General features: G+C 43.7%; 1 protein-coding gene across 1 annotated transcript in view; it reads right to left on the reverse strand.

Annotated features, from left to right (window-relative positions):
• The window catches only part of LOC100372772 (4-hydroxy-2-oxoglutarate aldolase, mitochondrial-like), a 44,520-nt gene that overhangs the window by 11,967 nt on the left and 8,527 nt on the right, over positions 1-24,026 (reverse strand). Inside the window, exons 4-5 of the mRNA XM_085504164.1 lie at positions 23,788-23,922; positions 591-687 (exon numbers count right to left, since the gene is read on the reverse strand). Of these exons, the coding sequence (XP_085360290.1) occupies positions 591-687; positions 23,788-23,922 (232 nt within the window). The remainder of the gene's footprint in view (positions 1-590; positions 688-23,787; positions 23,923-24,026) is intronic.

Here is a 24,026-nt window from a genome sequence, read left to right on the forward strand (position 1 = left end):
TGCACATACACTCCAACAGCACCTGAAATCACATCATGTAATGTACAGACATCATTGCCGAGAACATTAGCCAATACACATACACCCCCAACAACACCTGAAATCACATCATGTAATGTACAGACATCATTGCAGAGAACATTAACCAATGCACATACACCCCAACAGCACCTGAAATCACATCATGTAATGTACAGACATCATTGCAGAGAACATTAACCAATGCACATACACCCCCAACAGCACCTGAAATCACATCATGTAATGTACAGACATCATTGCAGAGAACATTAACCAATGCACATACACCCCAACAGCACCTGAAATCACATCATGTAATGTACAGACATCATTGCAGAGAACATTAACCAATGCACATACACTCCAACAGCACCTGAAATCACATCATGTAATGTACAGACATCATTGCAGAGAACATTAGCCAATGCACATACACCCCAACAGCACCTGAAATCACATCATGTAATGTACAGACATCATTGCAGAGAACATTAACCAATGCACATACACTCCAACAGCACCTGAAATCACATGTAATGTACAGACACCATTGCACCAGCTATACTCACCTAATACATATGAAGGAAATAGAAAACTAGCAGAACCAGCTAACATTTGAAAATCTTGGTCTTTTGTTTTAAATATCAAGTTGCCAATCTTTGTAACCTGTAAAGACAAGCCATGCATGGTACAGTCCCTGTTAGTTATCAAATTTAAGATATATAGTTTTGTTTATAGTAATATAGCTGGAATATAACCATGTCAGAAATATGATTATGATGATTGTTCAACATTAAAATGATTGACATTTGTATCTGATAGTCAAACGAGTATTTGTTCACATCGAGAGATATTGCTCTGGAACAGCATTAATTAAAACAAAATCAGCTATTTTGAATACATGCATATACCGGTATCTATGACATGATGTATAATGAATATATAAAATTTGAACATAATTAGTCAAAGCATGTCAGAGATATGGCTCTAGAAGCCCATTCATTAAAACAAAATGACCGCCAGTCAGCCATTTTGAATCCAATCTGAAAAATAAAATGACGTGCATCAGGAACCCGTAATGTCTAGTGTATGTACCAAGTTTGAACAAAATCCACCCATAAATGCCAGAAATGCTTGATATTTGATGATTTTTTTAGCACAAAAATTGCCACCATTCGGCCACTTTGAATAGGATCGTCAAACCAATAAATCTGTATATCTATGACATGATCTATAATAAATATTAAAAATTTGAACATAATCAGTCAAAGCAAGTCAGAGATATATGGCACTAGAACCACATTCATTAAAACAAAATGGCCACCAGTCGGCCATTTTAAATCTTATCTGAAAAACAAAATGATGTTCATCAAGGTCCTATATTGTCCAATGTATATACCAAGTTTGAACAAAATCCATCAGTAAACAGCCGAGAAATGCTTAATTTTGAAGATTTTCAGTACAAAAATGGCTGCTATCTTGAATCAGATCGTGAAACAAATTGATATGCATATATATGATATCATGTATGATGCATGTTTGAAGTTTGATTGAGATTGGTCCAGACATTTTTAAGAAACAGGTCCAGACGTACGCACAGACACACAGACGCACGGAGATCAAAACATAAGTCCCTGTTTTCGGACTGCATCCGAACGGGGACTCAAAATCAAATTCTATTTATGGGTGCGTGCACAACACTTCACTGCAACTACCGGTAGGTGCTGAACGCATACCAGTTTTCGACTGAGCATCGAAAAAGTATACCGCATAACCATTACAGAATCACAGCCTCAAAATAAAATGCCATTTAGCAACATAGCCCTAAAGACTTTTGCAACTTTATTTCAAATAACACATTACCTGCTGTTGCATTTTTTTTCCAATCATTTTGGCTGTCTGAAGTCTTTCAGCAGGAAAAGTACTTTATGTTATTAAATTTCTATATAATTTGCTTATTTATACATAAGGGTTCTAGATTTGTATTATATATTGTAATATATATCGTTCGAAACAAAGACAAAGAAGTTAATTGTGCCATGAACAAAATAATTACAATGTTCATGAGTTACCCTATCAAGAATGTTCATGAGTTACCCTGTTGACGACGTTCACAAGTTACTCTGTCGACGACGTTCATGAGTTACCCTACCAACGACGTTCATGAATTACCTTGTCAACAACGTTCATGAGTTACCCTGTCGACAATGTTCATGAGTTACCCTGTCAACAACGTTCATGAGTTACCCTGTCGACAACGTTCATGAGTTACCCTGTCGACAACGTTCATGAGTTGCCCTGTCGACAATGTTCATGAGTTACCCTGTCAACAATGTTCATGAGTTACCCTGTCGACAACGTTCATGAGTTACCCTGTCGACGAAGTTCACGAGTTACCCTGTCGACGACATTCATGAGTTACCTTGTCGACAACATTCATGAGTTACCCTGTCGACGACGTTCATGAGTTACCCTGTCAACAATGTTCATCCTGTCAACAATGTTCATGAGTTACCCATTGACGAGGTTCATGAGTTACCCTATCAACGGCGTTCATGAGTTACCCTATCAACGACGTTCATGAATTACCCTGTCGACGACGTTCATGAGTTACCTGTCGATGATGTTCATGAGTTACCATGTCAACAATGTTCATGAGTTACCCTGTCGACGACGTTCATGAGTTACCCTGTCGACGACGTTCATGAGTTACCCTGTCGACGACGTTCATGAGTTACCCTGTCGATGACGTTCATAAGTTACCCTGTCGACGACGTTCATGAGTTACCCTGTCGACGACGTTCATGAGTTACCCTGTCAACAATGTTCATGAGTTACCCTGTCAACAATGTTCATGAGTTACCCTGTCAACAATGTTCATGAGTTACCCTGTCGACAACGTTCATGAGTTACCCTGTTGACGACGTTCACGAGTTACCCTGTTGACGAAGTTCACGAGTTACCCTGTCGTCGACATTCATGAGTTACCCTGTCAACAATGTTCATGAGTTACCCTGTCGACAAAGTTCATGAGTTACCCTGTCAACGTCGTTCATGAGTTACCCTGTCGACGTCGTTCATGAGTTACCCTGTAGACAACGTTCATTAGTTACCCTGTTGACGACGTTCATGAGTTACCCTGTCAACAATATTCATGAGTTACCCTGTAGACGTCGTTCATGAGTTACCCTGTCGACAATGTTCATAAGTTACCCTGTCGATGATGTTGATGAGTTACCTTGTCAACAACGTTCATGAGTTACCCTGTCGACGACGTTCATGAGTTACCCCGTCGACGATGTTCATGAGTTACCCTGTCGACAACGTTCATGAGTTACCCTGTTGATGACGTTCATGAGTTACCCTGTCGTCGACATTCATGAGTTACCCTGTCAACAATGTTCATGAGTTACCCTGTCAACAATGTTCATGAGTTACCCTGTCGATGATGTTGATGAGTTACCTTGTCAACAACGTTCATGAGTTACCCTGTCGACGACGTTCATGAGTTACCCCGTCGACGATGTTCATGAGTTACCCTGTCGACAACGTTCATGAGTTACCCTGTTGATGACGTTCACGAGTTACCCTGTCGTCGACATTCATGAGTTACCCTGTCAACAATGTTCATGAGTTACTCTGTTGACGAGGTTCATGAGTTACCCTGTCGACGAGGTTCATGAGTTACCCTGTCAACGTCGTTCATTAGTTACACTGTTGAAGAAGTTCATGAGTTACCCTGTCAACAATATTCATGAGTTACCCTGTAGACGTCGTTCATGAGTTACCCTGTCAACAATGTTCATGAGTTACTCTGTTGACGAGGTTCATGAGTTACTCTGTTGACGAGGTTCATGAGTTACCCTGTCGACGAGGTTCATGAGTTACCCTGTCAACGTCATTCATTAGTTACACTGTTGAAGAAGTTCATGAGTTACCCTGTCAACAATATTCATGAGTTACCCTGTAGACGTCGTTCATGAGTTACCCTGTCGACAATGTTCATGAGTTACCCTGTGACGACGTTCATGAGTTACCCTGTCGACGAAGTTCACGAGTTACCCCGTCGACAATGTTCATTAGTTACCCTGTCGATGACGTTCATGAGTTACCCTGTCAACAATGTTCATCCTGTCAACAATGTTCATCCTGTCAACAATGTTCATGAGTTACCCATTGATGAGGTTCATGAGTTACCCTATCAACGGCGTTCATGAGTTACCCTATCAACGACGTTCATGAATTACCCTGTTGACGACGTTCATGAGTTACCCTGTCGACGTCGTTCATGAGTTACCCTTTTAACGATGTTCATTAGTTATCCTGTCGACGACGTTCATGAGTTACCCTGTAGACAACGTTCATTAGTTACCCTGTTGACGACGTTCATGAGTTACCCTGTCAACAATATTCATGAGTTACCCTGTAGACGTCGTTCATGAGTTACCCTGTCGACGACGTTCATGAGTTACCCCGTCGACGACGTTCATGAGTTACCCCGTCGACGACGTTCATGAGTTACCCCGTCGACAACGTTCATGAGTTACCCTGTCGACAACGTTCATGAGTTACCCTGTCGACGACGTTCATGAGTTACCCCGTCGACGATGTTCATGAGTTATCCCGTCGACGATGTTCATGAGTTACCCTGTCAACAACGTTCATGAGTTACCCTGTTGATGACGTTCACGAGTTACCCTGTCATCGACATTCATGAGTTACCCTGTCAACAATGTTCATGAGTTACCCTGTCAACAATGTTCATGAGTTACCCTGTCGATGATGTTGATGAGTTACCTTGTCAACAACGTTCATGAGTTACCCTGTCGACGACGTTCATGAGTTACCCCGTCGACGACGTTCATGAGTTACCCTGTTGATGACGTTCACGAGTTACCCTGTCGTCGACATTCATGAGTTACCCTGTCAACAATGTTCATGAGTTACTCTGTTGACGAGGTTCATGAGTTACCCTGTCGACGAGGTTCATGAGTTACCCTGTCAACGTCGTTCATTAGTTACACTGTTGAAGAAGTTCATGAGTTACCCTGTCAACAATATTCATGAGTTACCCTGTAGACGTCGTTCATGAGTTACCCTGTCAACAATGTTCATGAGTTACTCTGTTGACGAGGTTCATGAGTTACTCTGTTGACGAGGTTCATGAGTTACCCTGTCGACGAGGTTCATGAGTTACCCTGTCAACGTCGTTCATTAGTTACACTGTTGAAGAAGTTCATGAGTTACCCTGTCAACAATATTCATGAGTTACCCTGTAGACGTCGTTCATGAGTTACCCTGTCGACAATGTTCATGAGTTACCCTGTGACGACGTTCATGAGTTACCCTGTCGACGAAGTTCACGAGTTACCCCGTCGACAATGTTCATTAGTTACCCTGTCGATGACGTTCATGAGTTACCCTGTCAACAATGTTCATCCTGTCAACAATGTTCATCCTGTCAACAATGTTCATGAGTTACCCATTGATGAGGTTCATGAGTTACCCTATCAACGGCGTTCATGAGTTACCCTATCAACGACGTTCATGAATTACCCTGTTGACGACGTTCATGAGTTACCCTGTCGACGTCGTTCATGAGTTACCCTTTTAACGATGTTCATTAGTTATCCTGTCGACGACGTTCATGAGTTACCCTGTAGACAACGTTCATTAGTTACCCTGTTGACGACGTTCATGAGTTACCCTGTCAACAATATTCATGAGTTACCCTGTAGACGTCGTTCATGAGTTACCCTGTCGACGACGTTCATGAGTTACCCCGTCGACGACGTTCATGAGTTACCCCGTCGACGACGTTCATGAGTTACCCTGTCGACAACGTTCATGAGTTACCCTGTCGACAACGTTCATGAGTTACCCTGTCGACGACGTTCATGAGTTACCCCGTCGACGATGTTCATGAGTTATCCCGTCGACGATGTTCATGAGTTACCCTGTCAACAACGTTCATGAGTTACCCTGTTGATGACGTTCACGAGTTACCCTGTCATCGACATTCATGAGTTACCCTGTCAACAATGTTCATGAGTTACCCTGTCAACAATGTTCATGAGTTACCCTGTCGATGATGTTGATGAGTTACCTTGTCAACAACGTTCATGAGTTACCCTGTCGACGACGTTCATGAGTTACCCCGTCGACGATGTTCATGAGTTACCCTGTCGACAACGTTCATGAGTTACCCTGTTGATGACGTTCACAAGTTACCCTGTCGTCGACATTCATGAGTTACCCTGTCAACAATGTTCATGAGTTACCCTGTCAACAATGTTCATGAGTTACCCTGTTGACGAGGTTCATGAGTTACTCTGTTGACGAGGTTCATGAGTTACCCTGTCGACGAGGTTCATGAGTTACCCTGTCAACGTCGTTCATTAGTTACACTGTTGAAGAAGTTCATGAGTTACCCTGTCAACAATATTCATGAGTTACCCTGTAGACGTCGTTCATGAGTTACCCTGTCGACAATGTTCATGAGTTACCCTGTGACGACGTTCATGAGTTACCCTGTCGACGAAGTTCACGAGTTACCCCGTCGACAATGTTTAGTTACCCTGTCGACGACGTTCATGAGTTACCCTGTCAACAATGTTCATCCTGTCAACAATGTTCATCCTGTCAACAATGTTCATGAGTTACCCATTGATGAGGTTCATGAGTTACCCTATCAACGGCGTTCATGAGTTACCCTATCAACGACGTTCATGAATTACCCTGTCGACGACGTTCATGAGTTACCTGTCGAGGATGTTCATGAGTTACCATGTCAACAATGTTCATGAGTTACCCTGTCGACGACGTTCATGAGTTACCCTGTTGACGACGTTCATGAGTTACCCTGTCGATGACGTTCATAAGTTTTCCTGTCAACGACGTTCATAAGTTACCCTGTCAACGACGTTCATGAGTTACCCTGTCAACGACGTTCATGAGTTACCCTGTCAACGACGTTCATGAGTTACCCTGTCAACGACGTTCATGAGTTACCCTGTCAACGACGTTCATGAGTTACCCTGTCAACGACGTTCATGAGTTACCCTGTCGACAACGTTCATGAGTTACCCTGTCGACAACGTTCATGAGTTACCCTGTCGACAACGTTTATGAGTTACCCTGTCGATGAGGTTCATTAGTTACCCTGTTGACGACATTCATGAGTTACCCTGTTGACGATGTTCATTAGTTACCCTGTTGACGATGTTCATTAGTTACCCTGTTGACGACGTTCATGAATTACCCTGTCGATGCGGTTCATGAGTTACCCTGTCGACGACATTCATGAGTTACCCTGTCGACGATGTTCATGAGTTACCCTTTTAACGATGTTCATTAGTTACCCTGTCGACAACGTTCATGAGTTACCCTGTCGACAACGTTCATGAGTTACCCTGTCGACGTCGTTCATGAGTTACCCTGTCGATGACGTTCATAAGTTACCCTGTCGACGACGTTCATGAGTTACCCTGTCGACGACGTTCATGAGTTACCCTGTCAACAATGTTCATGAGTTACCCTGTCAACAATGTTCATGAGTTACCCTGTCAACAACGTTCATGAGTTACCCTGTTGACGACGTTCACGAGTTACCCTGTTGACGAAGTTCACGAGTTACCCTGTCGTCGACATTCATGAGTTACCCTGTCAACAATGTTCATGAGTTACCCTGTCGACAAAGTTCATGAGTTACCCTGTCAACGTCGTTCATGAGTTACCCTGTCGACGTCGTTCATGAGTTACCCTGTAGACAACGTTCATTAGTTACCCTGTTGACGACGTTCATGAGTTACTCTGTCAACAATATTCATGAGTTACCCTGTAGACTTCGTTCATGAGTTACCCTGTCGACAATGTTCATAAGTTACCCTGTCGATGATGTTGATGAGTTACCTTGTCAACAACGTTCACGAGTTACCCTGTCGACGACGTTCATGAGTTACCCCGTCGACGATGTTCATGAGTTACCCTGTCGACAACGTTCATGAGTTACCCTGTTGATGACGTTCACGAGTTACCCTGTCGTCGACATTCATGAGTTACCCTGTCAACAATGTTCATGAGTTACCCTGTCGATGATGTTGATGAGTTACCTTGTCAACAACGTTCATGAGTTACCCTGTCGACGACGTTCATGAGTTACCCCGTCGACGATGTTCATGAGTTACCCTGTCGACAACGTTCATGAGTTACCCTGTTGATGACGTTCACGAGTTACCCTGTCGTCGACATTCATGAGTTACCCTGTCAACAATGTTCATGAGTTACTCTGTTGACGAGGTTCATGAGTTACCCTGTCGACGAGGTTCATGAGTTACCCTGTCAACGTCGTTCATTAGTTACACTGTTGAAGAAGTTCATGAGTTACCCTGTCAACAATATTCATGAGTTACCCTGTAGACGTCGTTCATGAGTTACCCTGTCAACAATGTTCATGAGTTACTCTGTTGATGAGGTTCATGAGTTACTCTGTTGACGAGGTTCATGAGTTACCCTGTCAACGAGGTTCATGAGTTACCATGTCAACGTCGTTCATTAGTTACACTGTTGAAGAAGTTCATGAGTTACCCTGTCAACAATATTCATGAGTTACCCTGTAGACGTCGTTCATGAGTTACCCTGTCGACAATGTTCATGAGTTACCCTGTGACGACGTTCATGAGTTACCCTGTCGACGAAGTTCACGAGTTACCCCGTCGACAATGTTCATTAGTTACCCTGTCGATGACGTTCATGAGTTACCCTGTCAACAATGTTCATCCTGTCAACAATGTTCATCCTGTCAACAATGTTCATGAGTTACCCATTGATGAGGTTCATGAGTTACCCTATCAACGGCGTTCATGAGTTACCCTATCAACGACGTTCATGAATTACCCTGTTGACGACGTTCATGAGTTACCCTGTCGACGTCGTTCATGAGTTACCCTTTTAACGATGTTCATTAGTTATCCTGTCGACGACGTTCATGAGTTACCCTGTAGACAACGTTCATTAGTTACCCTGTTGACGACGTTCATGAGTTACCCTGTCAACAATATTCATGAGTTACCCTGTAGACGTCGTTCATGAGTTACCCTGTCGACGACGTTCATGAGTTACCCCGTCAACGACGTTCATGAGTTACCCTGTCGACGACGTTCATGAGTTACCCTGTCAACAACGTTCATGAGTTACCCTGTCGACAACGTTCATGAGTTACCCTGTCGACGACGTTCATGAGTTACCCCGTCGACGATGTTCATGAGTTACCCCGTCGACGATGTTCATGAGTTACCCTGTCGACAACGTTCATGAGTTACCCTGTTGATGACGTTCACGAGTTACCCTGTCATCGACATTCATGAGTTACCCTGTCAACAATGTTCATGAGTTACCCTGTCAACAATGTTCATGAGTTACCCTGTCGATGATGTTGATGAGTTACCTTGTCAACAACGTTCATGAGTTACCCTGTCGACGACGTTCATGAGTTACCCCGTCGACGATGTTCATGAGTTACCCTGTCGACAACGTTCATGAGTTACCCTGTTGATGACGTTCACAAGTTACCCTGTCGTCGACATTCATGAGTTACCCTGTCAACAATGTTCATGAGTTACCCTGTCAACAATGTTCATGAGTTACCCTGTTGACGAGGTTCATGAGTTACTCTGTTGACGAGGTTCATGAGTTACCCTGTCGACGAGGTTCATGAGTTACCCTGTCAACGTCGTTCATTAGTTACACTGTTGAAGAAGTTCATGAGTTACCCTGTCAACAATATTCATGAGTTACCCTGTAGACGTCGTTCATGAGTTACCCTGTCGACAATGTTCATGAGTTACCCTGTGACGACGTTCATGAGTTACCCTGTCGACGAAGTTCACGAGTTACCCCGTCGACAATGTTCTTTAGTTACCCTGTCGACGACGTTCATGAGTTACCCTGTCAACAATGTTCATCCTGTCAACAATGTTCATCCTGTCAACAATGTTCATGAGTTACCCATTGATGAGGTTCATGAGTTACCCTATCAACGGCGTTCATGAGTTACCCTATCAACGACGTTCATGAATTACCCTGTCGACGACGTTCATGAGTTACCTGTCGATGATGTTCATGAGTTACCATGTCAACAATGTTCATGAGTTACCCTGTCGACGACGTTCATGAGTTACCCTGTTGACGACGTTCATGAGTTACCCTGTCGATGACGTTCATAAGTTTTCCTGTCAACGACGTTCATAAGTTACCCTGTCAACGACGTTCATGAGTTACCCTGTCAACGACGTTCATGAGTTACCCTGTCAACGACGTTCATGAGTTACCCTGTCAACAATGTTCATGAGTTACCCTGTCGACAACGTTCATGAGTTACCCTGTCAACAACGTTTATGAGTTACCCTGTCGATGAGGTTCATTAGTTACCCTGTTGACGACATTCATGAGTTACCCTGTTGACGATGTTCATTAGTTACCCTGTTGACGATGTTCATTAGTTACCCTGTTGACGACGTTCATGAATTACCCTGTCGATGCGGTTCATGAGTTACCCTGTCGACAACGTTCATGAGTTACCCTGTCGACGTCGTTCATGAGTTACCCTTTTAACGATGTTCATTAGTTACCCTGTCGACGATGTTCATGAGTTACCCTGTCGACGATGTTCATGAGTTACCCTGTCGACGTCGTTCATGAGTTACCCTGTTGACGATGTTCATTAGTTACCCTGTCGACAACGTTCATGAGTTATCCTGTCGACGTCGTTCATGAGTTACCCTTTTAACGATGTTCATTAGTTACCATGTTGACGATGTTCATGAGTTACCCTGTTGACGATGTTCATTAGTTACCCTGTTGACGACGTTCATTAGTTCCCCTGTTGACGACGTTCATGAGTTACCCTGTCGACGACGTTCATGAGTTACCCCGTCGACGACGTTCATGAGTTACCCCGTCGACGATGTTCATGAGTTACCCTGTCGACAACGTTCATGAGTTACCCTGTTGATGACGTTCACAAGTTACCCTGTCGTCGACATTCATGAGTTACCCTGTCAACAATGTTCATGAGTTACCCTGTCAACAATGTTCATGAGTTACTCTGTTGACGAGGTTCATGAGTTACCCTGTCGACGAGGTTCATGAGTTACCCTGTCAACGTCGTTCATTAGTTACACTGTTGAAGAAGTTCATGAGTTACCCTGTCAACAATATTCATGAGTTACCCTGTAGACGTCGTTCATGAGTTACCCTGTCGACAATGTTCATGAGTTACCCTGTGACGACGTTCATGAGTTACACTGTCGACGAAGTTCACGAGTTACCCCGTCGACAATGTTCTTTAGTTACCCTGTCGACGACGTTCATGAGTTACCCTGTCAACAATGTTCATCCTGTCAACAATGTTCATCCTGTCAACAATGTTCATGAGTTACCCATTGATGAGGTTCATGAGTTACCCTATCAACGGCGTTCATGAGTTACCCTATCAACGACGTTTATGAATTACCCTGTCGACGACGTTCATGAGTTACCTGTCGATGATGTTCATGAGTTACCATGTCAACAATGTTCATGAGTTACCCTGTCGACGACGTTCATGAGTTACCCTGTTGACGACGTTCATGAGTTACCCTGTCAACAATGTTCATGAGTTACCCTGTCGACAACGTTCATGAGTTACCCTGTCGACAACGTTCATGAGTTACCCTGTCGACAACGTTCATGAGTTACCCTGTCGACAACGTTCATGAGTTACCCTGTCGACAACGTTCATGAGTTACCCTGTCGACAACGTTTATGAGTTACCCTGTCGATGAGGTTCATTAGTTACCCTGTTGACGACATTCATGAGTTACCCTGTTGACGATATTCATTAGTTACCCTGTTGACGATGTTCATTAGTTACCCTGTTGACGACGTTCATGAATTACCCTGTCGATGCGGTTCATGAGTTACCCTGTCGACGACATTCATGAGTTACCCTGTCGACGATGTTCATGAGTTACCCTTTTAACGATGTTCATTAGTTACCCTGTTAACAATGTTCATGAGTTACCCTGTCGATGATGTTGATGAGTTACCTTGTCAACAACGTTCATGAGTTACCCTGTCGACGACGTTCATGAGTTACCCCGTCGACGATGTTCATGAGTTACCCTGTCGACAACGTTCATGAGTTACCCTGTTGATGACGTTCACAAGTTACCCTGTCGTCGACATTCATGAGTTACCCTGTCAACAATGTTCATGAGTTACCCTGTCAACAATGTTCATGAGTTACCCTGTTGACGAGGTTCATGAGTTACTCTGTTGACGAGGTTCATGAGTTACCCTGTCGACGAGGTTCATGAGTTACCCTGTCAACGTCGTTCATTAGTTACACTGTTGAAGAAGTTCATGAGTTACCCTGTCAACAATATTCATGAGTTACCCTGTAGACGTCGTTCATGAGTTACCCTGTCGACAATGTTCATGAGTTACCCTGTGACGACGTTCATGAGTTACCCTGTCGACGAAGTTCACGAGTTACCCCGTCGACAATGTTCTTTAGTTACCCTGTCGATGACGTTCATAAGTTTTCCTGTCAACGACGTTCATAAGTTACCCTGTCAACGACGTTCATGAGTTACCCTGTCAACGACGTTCATGAGTTACCCTGTCAACGACGTTCATGAGTTACCCTGTCAACAATGTTCATGAGTTACCCTGTCGACAACGTTCATGAGTTACCCTGTCGACAACGTTCATGAGTTACCCTGTCGACAACGTTCATGAGTTACCCTGTCGACAACGTTTATGAGTTACCCTGTCGATGAGGTTCATTAGTTACCCTGTTGACGACATTCATTAGTTACCCTGTTGACGACATTCATGAGTTACCCTGTTGACGATGTTCATTAGTTACCCTGTTGACGACGTTCATGAATTACCCTGTCGATGCGGTTCATGAGTTACCCTGTCGACGACATTCATGAGTTACCCTGTCGACGATGTTCATGAGTTACCCTTTTAACGATGTTCATTAGTTACCCTGTTAACAATGTTCATGAGTTTCCCTGTCAACGACGTTAATGAGTTACCCTGTCGACAACGTTCATGAGTTACCCTGTCGACAACGTTCATGAGTTACCCTGTCGACGTCGTTCATGAGTTACCCTTTTAACGATGTTCATTAGTTACCCTGTCGACGATGTTCATGAGTTACCCTGTCGACGATGTTCATGAGTTACCCTGTCGACGATGTTCATGAGTTACCCTGTCGACGTCGTTCATGAGTTACCCTGTCGACGTCGTTCATGAGTTACCCTGTTGACGATGTTCATTAGTTACCCTGTCGACAACGTTCATGAGTTATCCTGTCGACGTCGTTCATGAGTTACCCTTTTAACGATGTTCATTAGTTACCATGTTGACGATGTTCATGAGTTACCCTGTTGACGATGTTCATTAGTTACCCTGTTGACGATGTTCATTAGTTACCCTGTTGACGATGTTCATTAGTTACCCTGTTGACGATGTTCATTAGTTACCCTGTTGACGATGTTCATTAGTTACCCTGTTGACGATGTTCATTAGTTACCCTGTCAACAATGTTCATGAGTTACCCTGTCAACAATGTTCATGAGTTTCCCTGTCAACGACGTTCATGAGTTACCCTGTCGACGACGTTCATGAGTTACCCCGTCGACGATGTTCATGAGTTACCCTGTCGAAACGTTCATGAGTTACCCTGTTGATGACGTTCACAAGTTACCCTGTCGTCGACATTCATGAGTTACCCTGTCAACAATGTTCATGAGTTACCCTGTCAACAATGTTCATGAGTTGCTCTGTTGACGAGGTTCATGAGTTACCCTGTCAACGAGGTTCATGAGTTACCCTGTCAACGTCGTTCATTAGTTACACTGTTGAAGAAGTTCATGAGTTACCCTGTCAACAATATTCATGAGTTACCCTGTAGACGTCGTTCATGAGTTACCCTGTCGACAATGTTCATGAGTTACCCTGTGACGACGTTCATGAGTTACACTGTCGACGAAGTTCACGAGTTACCCCGTCGACAATGTTCTTTAGTTACCCTGTCGACGACGTTCATGAGTTACCCTGTCAACAATGTTCATCCTGTCAACAATGTTCATCCTGTCAACAATGTTCATGAGTTACCCATTGATGAGGTTCATGAGTTACCCTATCAACGGCGTTCATGAGTTACCCTATCAACGACGTTCATGAATTACCCTGTCGACGACGTTCATGAGTTACCTGTCGATGATGTTCATGAGTTACCATGTCAACAATGTTCATGAGTTACCCTGTCGACGACGTTCATGAGTTACCCTGTTGACGACGTTCATGAGTTACCCTGTCAACAATGTTCATGAGTTACCCTGTCGACAACGTTCATGAGTTACCCTGTCGACAACGTTCATGAGTTACCCTGTCGACAACGTTCATGAGTTACCCTGTCGACAACGTTTATGAGTTACCCTGTCGATGAGGTTCATTAGTTACCCTGTAGACGACATTCATGAGTTACCCTGTTGACGATGTTCATTAGTTACCCTGTTGACGATGTTCATTAGTTACCCTGTCAACGACGTTCATGAGTTACCCTGTCAACGACGTTCATGAGTTACCCTGTCAACAATGTTCATGAGTTACCCTGTCGACAACGTTCATGAGTTACCCTGTCGACAACGTTCATGAGTTACCCTGTCGACAACGTTCATGAGTTACCCTGTCAACGTCGTTCATGAGTTACCCTGTCGACAACGTTCATGAGTTACCCTGTCAACGACGTTCATGAGTTACCCTGTCAACAATGTTCATGAGTTACCCTGTCGACAACGTTCATGAGTTACCCTGTCGACAACGTTTATGAGTTACCCTGTCGATGAGGTTCATTAGTTACCCTGTTGACGACATTCATGAGTTACCCTGTTGACGATATTCATTAGTTACCCTGTTGATGATGTTCATTAGTTACCCTGTTGACGACGTTCATGAATTACCCTGTCGATGCGGTTCATGAGTTACCCTGTCGACGACATTCATGAGTTACCCTGTCGACGATGTTCATGAGTTACCCTTTTAACGATGTTCATTAGTTACCCTGTTAACAATGTTCATGAGTTTCCCTGTCAACGACGTTAATGAGTTACCCTGTCGACAACGTTCATGAGTTACCCTGTCGACAACGTTCATGAGTTACCCTGTCGACGTCGTTCATGAGTTACCCTTTTAACGATGTTCATTAGTTACCCTGTCGACGATGTTCATGAGTTACCCTGTCGACGATGTTCATGAGTTACCCTGTCGACGTCGTTCATGAGTTACCCTGTTGACGATGTTCATTAGTTACCCTGTCGACAACGTTCATGAGTTATCCTGTCGACGTCGTTCATGAGTTACCCTTTTAACGATGTTCATTAGTTACCCTGTTGACGATGTTCATTAGTTACCCTGTTGACGATGTTCATTAGTTACCCTGTTGACGATGTTCATTAGTTACCCTGTTGACGATGTTCATTAGTTACCCTGTTAACAATGTTCATGAGTTTCCCTGTCAATGACGTTAATGAGTTACCCTGTCGACAACGTACATGAGTTACCCTGTCGACAACGTTCATGAGTTACCCTGTCGACAACGTTCATGAGTTACCCTGTCGACGTCGTTCATGAGTTACCCTTTTAACGATGTTCATTAGTTACCCTGTCGATGATGTTCATGAGTTACCCTGTCGACGTCGTTCATGAGTTACCCTTTTAACGATGTTCATTAGTTACCATGTTGACGATGTTCATGAGTTACCCTGTTGACGATGTTCATTAGTTACCCTGTTGACGATGTTCATTAGTTACCCTGTTGACGATGTTCATTAGTTACCCTGTTGACGATGTTCATTAGTTACCCTGTTAACAATGTTCATGAGTTTCCCTGTCAATGACGTTAATGAGTTACCCTGTCGACAACGTACACGAGTTACCCTGTCGACAACGTTCATGAGTTACCCTGTCGACGACGTTCATGAGTTACCCCGTCGACGATGTTCATGAGTTACCCCGTCGACGATGTTCATGAGTTACCCTGTCGACAACGTTCATGAGTTACCCTGTTGATGACGTTCACGAGTTACCCTGTCATCGACATTCATGAGTTACCCTGTCAACAATGTTCATGAGTTACCCTGTCAACAATGTTCATGAGTTACCCTGTCGATGATGTTGATGAGTTACCTTGTCAACAACGTTCATGAGTTACCCTGACGACGACGTTCATGAGTTACCCCGTCGACGATGTTCATGAGTTACCCTGTCGACAACGTTCATGAGTTACCCTGTTGATGACGTTCACAAGTTACCCTGTCGTCGACATTCATGAGTTACCCTGTCAACAATGTTCATGAGTTACCCTGTCAACAATGTTCATGAGTTACCCTGTTGACGAGGTTCATGAGTTACTCTGTTGACGAGGTTCATGAGTTACCCTGTCGACGAGGTTCATGAGTTACCCTGTCAACGTCGTTCATTAGTTACACTGTTGAAGAAGTTCATGAGTTACCCTGTCAACAATATTCATGAGTTACCCTGTAGACGTCGTTCATGAGTTACCCTGTCGACAATGTTCATGAGTTACCCTGTGACGACGTTCATGAGTTACCCTGTCGACGAAGTTCACGAGTTACCCCGTCGACAATGTTCTTTAGTTACCCTGTCGACGACGTTCATGAGTTACCCTGTCAACAATGTTCATCCTGTCAACAATGTTCATCCTGTCAACAATGTTCATGAGTTACCCATTGATGAGGTTCATGAGTTACCCTATCAACGGCGTTCATGAGTTACCCTATCAACGACGTTCATGAATTACCCTGTCGACGACGTTCATGAGTTACCTGTCGATGATGTTCATGAGTTACCATGTCAACAATGTTCATGAGTTACCCTGTCGACGACGTTCATGAGTTACCCTGTTGACGACGTTCATGAGTTACCCTGTCGATGACGTTCATAAGTTTTCCTGTCAACGACGTTCATAAGTTACCCTGTCAACGACGTTCATGAGTTACCCTGTCAACGACGTTCATGAGTTACCCTGTCAACGACGTTCATGAGTTACCCTGTCAACAATGTTCATGAGTTACCCTGTCGACAACGTTCATGAGTTACCCTGTCAACAACGTTTATGAGTTACCCTGTCGACGACATTCATGAGTTACCCTGTTGACGATGTTCATTAGTTACCCTGTTGACGATGTTCATTAGTTACCCTGTTGACGACGTTCATGAATTACCCTGTCGATGCGGTTCATGAGTTACCCTGTCGACAACGTTCATGAGTTACCCTGTCGACGTCGTTCATGAGTTACCCTTTTAACGATGTTCATTAGTTACCCTGTCGACGATGTTCATGAGTTACCCTGTCGACGATGTTCATGAGTTACCCTGTCGACGTCGTTCATGAGTTACCCTGTTGACGATGTTCATTAGTTACCCTGTCGACAACGTTCATGAGTTATCCTGTCGACGTCGTTCATGAGTTACCCTTTTAACGATGTTCATTAGTTACCATGTTGACGATGTTCATGAGTTACCCTGTTGACGATGTTCATTAGTTACCCTGTTGACGACGTTCATTAGTTCCCCTGTTGACGACGTTCATGAGTTACCCTGTCGACGACGTTCATGAGTTACCCCGTCGACGACGTTCATGAGTTACCCCGTCGACGATGTTCATGAGTTACCCTGTCGACAACGTTCATGAGTTACCCTGTTGATGACGTTCACAAGTTACCCTGTCGTCGACATTCATGAGTTACCCTGTCAACAATGTTCATGAGTTACCCTGTCAACAATGTTCATGAGTTACTCTGTTGACGAGGTTCATGAGTTACCCTGTCGACGAGGTTCATGAGTTACCCTGTCAACGTCGTTCATTAGTTACACTGTTGAAGAAGTTCATGAGTTACCCTGTCAACAATATTCATGAGTTACCCTGTAGACGTCGTTCATGAGTTACCCTGTCGACAATGTTCATGAGTTACCCTGTGACGACGTTCATGAGTTACACTGTCGACGAAGTTCACGAGTTACCCCGTCGACAATGTTCTTTAGTTACCCTGTCGACGACGTTCATGAGTTACCCTGTCAACAATGTTCATCCTGTCAACAATGTTCATCCTGTCAACAATGTTCATGAGTTACCCATTGATGAGGTTCATGAGTTACCCTATCAACGGCGTTCATGAGTTACCCTATCAACGACGTTCATGAATTACCCTGTCGACGACGTTCATGAGTTACCTGTCGATGATGTTCATGAGTTACCATGTCAACAATGTTCATGAGTTACCCTGTCGACGACGTTCATGAGTTACCCTGTTGACGACGTTCATGAGTTACCCTGTCAACAATGTTCATGAGTTACCCTGTCGACAACGTTCATGAGTTACCCTGTCGACAACGTTCATGAGTTACCCTGTCGACAACGTTCATGAGTTACCCTGTCGACAACGTTCATGAGTTACCCTGTCGACAACGTTCATGAGTTACCCTGTCGACAACGTTTATGAGTTACCCTGTCGATGAGGTTCATTAGTTACCCTGTTGACGACATTCATGAGTTACCCTGTTGACGATATTCATTAGTTACCCTGTTGACGATGTTCATTAGTTACCCTGTTGACGACGTTCATGAATTACCCTGTCGATGCGGTTCATGAGTTACCCTGTCGACGACATTCATGAGTTACCCTGTCGACGATGTTCATGAGTTACCCTTTTAACGATGTTCATTAGTTACCCTGTTAACAATGTTCATGAGTTACCCTGTCGATGATGTTGATGAGTTACCTTGTCAACAACGTTCATGAGTTACCCTGTCGACGACGTTCATGAGTTACCCCGTCGACGATGTTCATGAGTTACCCTGTCGACAACGTTCATGAGTTACCCTGTTGATGACGTTCACAAGTTACCCTGTCGTCGACATTCATGAGTTACCCTGTCAACAATGTTCATGAGTTACCCTGTCAACAATGTTCATGAGTTACCCTGTTGACGAGGTTCATGAGTTACTCTGTTGACGAGGTTCATGAGTTACCCTGTCGACGAGGTTCATGAGTTACCCTGTCAACGTCGTTCATTAGTTACACTGTTGAAGAAGTTCATGAGTTACCCTGTCAACAATATTCATGAGTTACCCTGTAGACGTCGTTCATGAGTTACCCTGTCGACAATGTTCATGAGTTACCCTGTGACGACGTTCATGAGTTACCCTGTCGACGAAGTTCACGAGTTACCCCGTCGACAATGTTCTTTAGTTACCCTGTCGACGACGTTCATGAGTTACCCTGTCAACAATGTTCATCCTGTCAACAATGTTTATCCTGTCAACAATGTTCATGAGTTACCCATTGATGAGGTTCATGAGTTACCCTATCAACGGCGTTCATGAGTTACCCTATCAACGACGTTCATGAATTACCCTGTCGACGACGTTCATGAGTTACCTGTCGATGATGTTCATGAGTTACCATGTCAACAATGTTCATGAGTTACCCTGTCGACGACGTTCATGAGTTACCCTGTTGACGACGTTCATGAGTTACCCTGTCGATGACGTTCATAAGTTTTCCTGTCAACGACGTTCATAAGTTACCCTGTCAACGACGTTCATGAGTTACCCTGTCAACGACGTTCATGAGTTACCCTGTCAACGACGTTCATGAGTTACCCTGTCAACAATGTTCATGAGTTACCCTGTCGACAACGTTCATGAGTTACCCTGTCGACAACGTTCATGAGTTACCCTGTCGACAACGTTCATGAGTTACCCTGTCGACAACGTTTATGAGTTACCCTGTCGATGAGGTTCATTAGTTACCCTGTTGACGACATTCATGAGTTACCCTGTTGACGATGTTCATTAGTTACCCTGTTGACGATGTTCATTAGTTACCCTGTTGACGACGTTCATGAATTACCCTGTCGATGCGGTTCATGAGTTACCCTGTCGACGACATTCATGAGTTACCCTGTCGACGATGTTCATGAGTTACCCTTTTAACGATGTTCATTAGTTACCCTGTTAACAATGTTCATGAGTTTCCCTGTCAACGACGTTAATGAGTTACCCTGTCGACAACGTTCATGAGTTACCCTGTCGACAACGTTCATGAGTTACCCTGTCGACGTCGTTCATGAGTTACCCTTTTAACGATGTTCATTAGTTACCCTGTCGACGATGTTCATGAGTTACCCTGTCGACGATGTTCATGAGTTACCCTGTCGACGTCGTTCATGAGTTACCCTGTCGACGTCGTTCATGAGTTACCCTGTTGACGATGTTCATTAGTTACCCTGTCGACAACGTTCATGAGTTATCCTGTCGACGTCGTTCATGAGTTACCCTTTTAACGATGTTCATTAGTTACCATGTTGACGATGTTCATGAGTTACCCTGTTGACGATGTTCATTAGTTACCCTGTTGACGATGTTCATTAGTTACCCTGTTGACGATGTTCATTAGTTACCCTGTTGACGATGTTCATTAGTTACCCTGTTGACGATGTTCATTAGTTACCCTGTCAACAATGTTCATGAGTTACCCTGTCAACAATGTTCATGAGTTTCCCTGTCAACGACGTTCATGAGTTACCCTGTCGACGACGTTCATGAGTTACCCCGTCGACGATGTTCATGAGTTACCCTGTCGAAACGTTCATGAGTTACCCTGTTGATGACGTTCACAAGTTACCCTGTCGTCGACATTCATGAGTTACCCTGTCAACAATGTTCATGAGTTACCCTGTCAACAATGTTCATGAGTTACTCTGTTGACGAGGTTCATGAGTTACCCTGTCAACGAGGTTCATGAGTTACCCTGTCAACGTCGTTCATTAGTTACACTGTTGAAGAAGTTCATGAGTTACCCTGTCAACAATATTCATGAGTTACCCTGTAGACGTCGTTCATGAGTTACCCTGTCGACAATGTTCATGAGTTACCCTGTGACGACGTTCATGAGTTACACTGTCGACGAAGTTCACGAGTTACCCCGTCGACAATGTTCTTTAGTTACCCTGTCGACGACGTTCATGAGTTACCCTGTCAACAATGTTCATCCTGTCAACAATGTTCATCCTGTCAACAATGTTCATGAGTTACCCATTGATGAGGTTCATGAGTTACCCTATCAACGGCGTTCATGAGTTACCCTATCAACGACGTTCATGAATTACCCTGTCGACGACGTTCATGAGTTACCTGTCGATGATGTTCATGAGTTACCATGTCAACAATGTTCATGAGTTACCCTGTCGACGACGTTCATGAGTTACCCTGTTGACGACGTTCATGAGTTACCCTGTCAACAATGTTCATGAGTTACCCTGTCGACAACGTTCATGAGTTACCCTGTCGACAACGTTCATGAGTTACCCTGTCGACAACGTTCATGAGTTACCCTGTCGACAACGTTTATGAGTTACCCTGTCGATGAGGTTCATTAGTTACCCTGTAGACGACATTCATGAGTTACCCTGTTGACGATGTTCATTAGTTACCCTGTTGACGATGTTCATTAGTTACCCTGTCAACGACGTTCATGAGTTACCCTGTCAACGACGTTCATGAGTTACCCTGTCAACAATGTTCATGAGTTACCCTGTCGACAACGTTCATGAGTTACCCTGTCGACAACGTTCATGAGTTACCCTGTCGACAACGTTCATGAGTTACCCTGTCAACGTCGTTCATGAGTTACCCTGTCGACAACGTTCATGAGTTACCCTGTCAACGACGTTCATGAGTTACCCTGTCAACAATGTTCATGAGTTACCCTGTCGACAACGTTCATGAGTTACCCTGTCGACAACGTTTATGAGTTACCCTGTCGATGAGGTTCATTAGTTACCCTGTTGACGACATTCATGAGTTACCCTGTTGACGATATTCATTAGTTACCCTGTTGATGATGTTCATTAGTTACCCTGTTGACGACGTTCATGAATTACCCTGTCGATGCGGTTCATGAGTTACCCTGTCGACGACATTCATGAGTTACCCTGTCGACGATGTTCATGAGTTACCCTTTTAACGATGTTCATTAGTTACCCTGTTAACAATGTTCATGAGTTTCCCTGTCAACGACGTTAATGAGTTACCCTGTCGACAACGTTCATGAGTTACCCTGTCGACAACGTTCATGAGTTACCCTGTCGACGTCGTTCATGAGTTACCCTTTTAACGATGTTCATTAGTTACCCTGTCGACGATGTTCATGAGTTACCCTGTCGACGATGTTCATGAGTTACCCTGTCGACGTCGTTCATGAGTTACCCTGTTGACGATGTTCATTAGTTACCCTGTCGACAACGTTCATGAGTTATCCTGTCGACGTCGTTCATGAGTTACCCTTTTAACGATGTTCATTAGTTACCATGTTGACGATGTTCATGAGTTACCCTGTTGACGATGTTCATTAGTTACCCTGTTGACGATGTTCATTAGTTACCCTGTTGACGATGTTCATTAGTTACCCTGTTGACGATGTTCATTAGTTACCCTGTTAACAATGTTCATGAGTTTCCCTGTCAATGACGTTAATGAGTTACCCTGTCGACAACGTACATGAGTTACCCTGTCGACAACGTTCATGAGTTACCCTGTCGACAACGTTCATGAGTTACCCTGTCGACGTCGTTCATGAGTTACCCTTTTAACGATGTTCATTAGTTACCCTGTCGATGATGTTCATGAGTTACCCTGTCGACGTCGTTCATGAGTTACCCTTTTAACGATGTTCATTAGTTACCATGTTGACGATGTTCATGAGTTACCCTGTTGACGATGTTCATTAGTTACCCTGTTGACGATGTTCATTAGTTACCCTGTTGACGATGTTCATTAGTTACCCTGTTGACGATGTTCATTAGTTACCCTGTTAACAATGTTCATGAGTTTCCCTGTCAATGACGTTAATGAGTTACCCTGTCGACAACGTACACGAGTTACCCTGTCGACAACGTTCATGAGTTACCCTGTCGACAACGTTCATTAGTTACCCTGTCGACGTCGTTCATGAGTTACCCTGTTGACGATGTTCATTAGTTACCCTGTCGACAACGTTCATGAGTTACCCTGTCGACGTCGTTCATGAGTTACCCTTTTAACGATGTTCATTAGTTACCCTGTCGACGATGTTCATGAGTTACCCTGTCGACGTCGTTCATGAGTTACCCTGTTGACGATGTTCATTAGTTACCCTGTCGACAACGTTCATGAGTTATCCTGTCGACGTCGTTCATGAGTTACCCTTTTAACGATGTTCATTAGTTACCCTGTTGACGATGTTCATGAGTTACCCTGTTGACGATGTTCATTAGTTACCCTGTTGACGATGTTCATTAGTTACCCTGTTGACGATGTTCATTAGTTACCCTGTTGACGATGTTCATTAGTTACCCTGTTGACGATGTTCATTAGTTACCCTGTTGACGATGTTCATTAGTTACCCTGTTGACAATGTTCATTAGTTACCCTGTTGACGATGTTCATTAGTTACCCTGTCGACGACATTCATGAGTTACGCTGTCGACGATGTTCATTAGTTACCCTGTTGACGATGTTCATTAGTTACCCTGTTGACGATGTTCATGAGTTTACCTGTGGACGACGTCAGGTGATATAGTGTAAATACAAAGTATGTCAGCTAATATGGTAGAAAGACTAGACTGGCACATACATGTAGGACTTACATCTCCACCACTTTCTTTCATACCAATGATGTTAGGATGACTTGATAGATTGACAGCAACATCCACCGGTAAGTCTATTGTAGTATTCCCAGGTACACTGTATAGTATAACCGGTATAGGACTCTCATCTGCTACCTACATTACAAAACACAAATACAATATTTGAAAAAAAATTATGAAAGTAAATTTATATTACAGCGTCCTCTGAAATAATTTACTTTACAAAATCTGTATTTTCC

This window comes from Saccoglossus kowalevskii, chromosome 10 (assembly GCF_978046115.1).
Source record: "Saccoglossus kowalevskii chromosome 10, keSacKowa6.1, whole genome shotgun sequence".
Taxonomy (NCBI): Eukaryota; Metazoa; Hemichordata; class Enteropneusta; family Harrimaniidae; genus Saccoglossus; species Saccoglossus kowalevskii.